The 3,104-nt window shown below is 36.9% G+C and overlaps 1 protein-coding gene across 1 annotated transcript in view; it reads right to left on the bottom strand.

The window, feature by feature from the left end:
• Positions 1 to 3,104, bottom strand: part of RPGRIP1L (RPGRIP1 like) — a 94,731-nt gene that overhangs the window by 30,682 nt on the left and 60,945 nt on the right. Inside the window, exon 22 of the mRNA XM_029926591.1 lies at positions 1,271 to 1,344. Within this exon, the coding sequence (XP_029782451.1) occupies positions 1,271 to 1,344 (74 nt within the window). The remainder of the gene's footprint in view (positions 1 to 1,270; positions 1,345 to 3,104) is intronic.

The raw sequence follows: 3,104 nt of genomic DNA, 5'->3' as shown, positions 1-3,104 counted from the left end.
ACCCAAGGGATACAGGAGTGCTGATGCATAGGAGCACACCTACCCCCAAAGTTCATAGCAGCACTGTTAACAGTAGCCAAATCATGAAAAGGGCCTAAATGTCCATCACCTGATGAGTGGATCAAGAAGATGTGGTATATCTATACAATGGAGTACTACATGGCCATGAGAAAGAATGAAATCTGGCCATTTGTAGGAAAGTGGATGGACCTCGATGGTGTCACACTAAGTGAAATAAGTCAGGCGGAGAAGGACAGATACCATATGTTTGCACTCATAGGTCTAACAGGAGAACAGGAGAAACCTAATAGAGGGCCAGGGGGAGGGGAATGGGGAAAGAGCGTTGGGGAGAGAGAGGGATGCAAAACCTGAGAAACTATTGAATACTGAAAATGAACCGAGGGGTGAACAGGGAGGGGGAAGGGGGAAAAGAGGTGGTGGTAATGGAGGAGGGCACTTGTGGGGAAGAGCACTGGGTGTTGTATGGAAACCAATTTGACAATAAACTATTAAAAAAAAAGAGCTGAAAGAAATATTCCAATTCTTACCTAAAAAGTAGAAATTCTAAAAAAGGTGTACAATTAATCATTTCAGGGAAATTAATGTAGATGAACAGAAAAAGCTAGAGCCTTTAAACTTTACTTAAATTTACTTTATAAAAACTCCCTCCCTTGCCTTAAAAAATGCTCTGCTAAGTGTATACTTCCCATATAAATTAAAGTATAATTTTCTTTTCAAAATTTCAATTTACATACTACTTTTCAGCAATGTGCTACAAAACAAGTATTCACTATACAAGATCTAAAAGGGTTTAATTTTTTTGGCATAAATGAAATAACTTCAATAGTTTATCAGTGGATATATTTAGATGTGAATAGTGTATGAATTCACATTTGTAAGTTACTATAGTTTTGAATGCAATATCACATTTTGAATTCTGAAAGTTGAGATTTGATTTACCATATCTTTGTACATGGTTCTGAAAAGGAGTCATAAAAGCCAACTGGTTTTAGCAATTAACTCTCAAAGCTACTATTGTTAGGTTTTCTTAATATGTAAGCAAAACTAACACCAGAAGTTATGACTCATCACATTATGAAACCACATTAAGTTTATTGTACTAGATGATTACATGAGTAAGACTGTGATAATGCATTAGTATTTTCCCAGAAATATTTTTACCCAAAGATTATCCTATATAAAGACTGATATACTGTGAATGAAAACAAGTTTATTTCACAACATTCCTAGCTGGCATCAAGCTACTGACCTGTTTGATATTCTTGGCGATAGGACCAGGAATAATACATTCATCACTGTCAGATGCTGATCTCTCTTCGTCATCTGTTAAAAAATAAAATTCAGTAGTTTAAGTCAATGAAACCAATTTTACCTTGTAAAATTGAGAGAAATAAACATAGGCCATAAGGACAACCTTAAAAGAACAATATGATAATTATGTCTAGACCTTTTTTAACAGCAAAGATATTTACTTGTACATTTTGTTTATTTTAAGTGTGTATTTATTTCTTTAGAGAGAAAGAGAGAGAGAGAGTAAGGCAAGGGAGGGGCAGAGAGAGAGGGAAAGAGAGAATCCTAAGCAGGCTCCATGCTCTCCATCCAGAGTCCGACATGGGCTTGATCTCAGGAGCTGTGAGATCATGAACTGAGCTGAAATCAAGAGTAAGAAACTTAACTGACTTAGCCACCTAAGGGCCCCTAAATTATATTTTAGAAAAGAGAAAAAAAAGACTGAAAACTCCAAATTCAGTTTTAGTAGAAACAAAGATAATAAAAATACAGCTTGTTCTAAAATTTAAAATAATCTTTTAAAAGAGAACAGGGTAACTGTTTTCTAACAGCCTACCCAATTATACTGTGCAAAAATCAAGTTACTGTTAGTATTGAAAAGCATTTTTAAAAGGTTTGCAATTTTATTGTGGCAACATTGACATGCAATAAACTGTACATATTTAATGTGCAAAATTTGATATTTTGACATACACATAATCCTGTGAAATCATCACCACAATTACGATCATGAATATGTCCATCACTCCAGAAGCTTCCTCATGCCCCTTTATACTCTGCTCCTTTTTTGCATCTCTCTGTCCCCAGCTGCCCTTCCCTAGGGAGCCACTTCAACACTGTCACTACAGTTGTCTGTTCCAGATAATCATATAAATTAAGTCCTGTCATGAGTTGTCTTTTTTGTCTGAGTTCTTAGTTTTCAGTTTTATAAAGTTTATTTCTCTAGAATAATCCAGATGATAGTATAACACCCCAGAGAAAATAAAGCTATTTAAAATACACACCAGAGTAATCATCAAGACAGTAAGGTATTAGCACAAAAAGAGACATAGACAAATGGAATAGAGAACCTGGAACTGGACCCACAAATGTATGGCCAATTAATTTTTGACAAAGCAGGAAAGAGTATCTGATGGAAAAAGACAGCCTCTTTAACAGATGGTGCTGGGAGAACTGGACAGCAACATGCAGTAGAATGAAACTAGATCACTTTCTTACACCATACACAAAAATAAACTCAAAATGGATGAAGGACCTGAATGTGAGATAGGAAACCATCAAAACCCTCGAGGAGAAAGTAGGAAACAACCTCCTAGACCTCCACTGCAGCAATTTCCTACTTGACACATCCCCAAAGGCAATGGAATCAAGAGCAAAACTGAACTCTTGGGACCTTATCAAGATAAAAACTTCTGCACTGCAAAGGAAACAATCAAGAAAATGAATAGGCAACTGACAGAATGGGAAAAGATAGTTGCAAATACATATCAGATAAAGGGCTAGTATCCAAAATTTACAAGGAACTCACCAAACTCCACACTCACAATACAACCCAGTGAAGAAATGGGCAGAAGACATGAACAGACACTTCTCCAAAGAGGACATCCAGATGGCCTACAGGCGCATGAAACGATGCTCAGCGTCACTCAGCATCAGGAGAATACAAATCAAAACCACACTGAGATACCACCTCACACCAGTCAGAGTGGCTAAAATGAACAAATCAAGAGACTATATAGATGCTGGCGAGGATGTGGAGAGACGGGCACCCTCCTACACTGCTGGTGGGAATG

This window comes from Suricata suricatta, chromosome 16 (genome assembly GCF_006229205.1).
Source record: "Suricata suricatta isolate VVHF042 chromosome 16, meerkat_22Aug2017_6uvM2_HiC, whole genome shotgun sequence".
NCBI lineage: Eukaryota > Metazoa > Chordata > Mammalia > Carnivora > Herpestidae > Suricata > Suricata suricatta.
The sequence above is the reverse complement of the archived record's forward strand: the minus strand, read 5'-3'. Positions and strand labels throughout refer to the sequence as shown.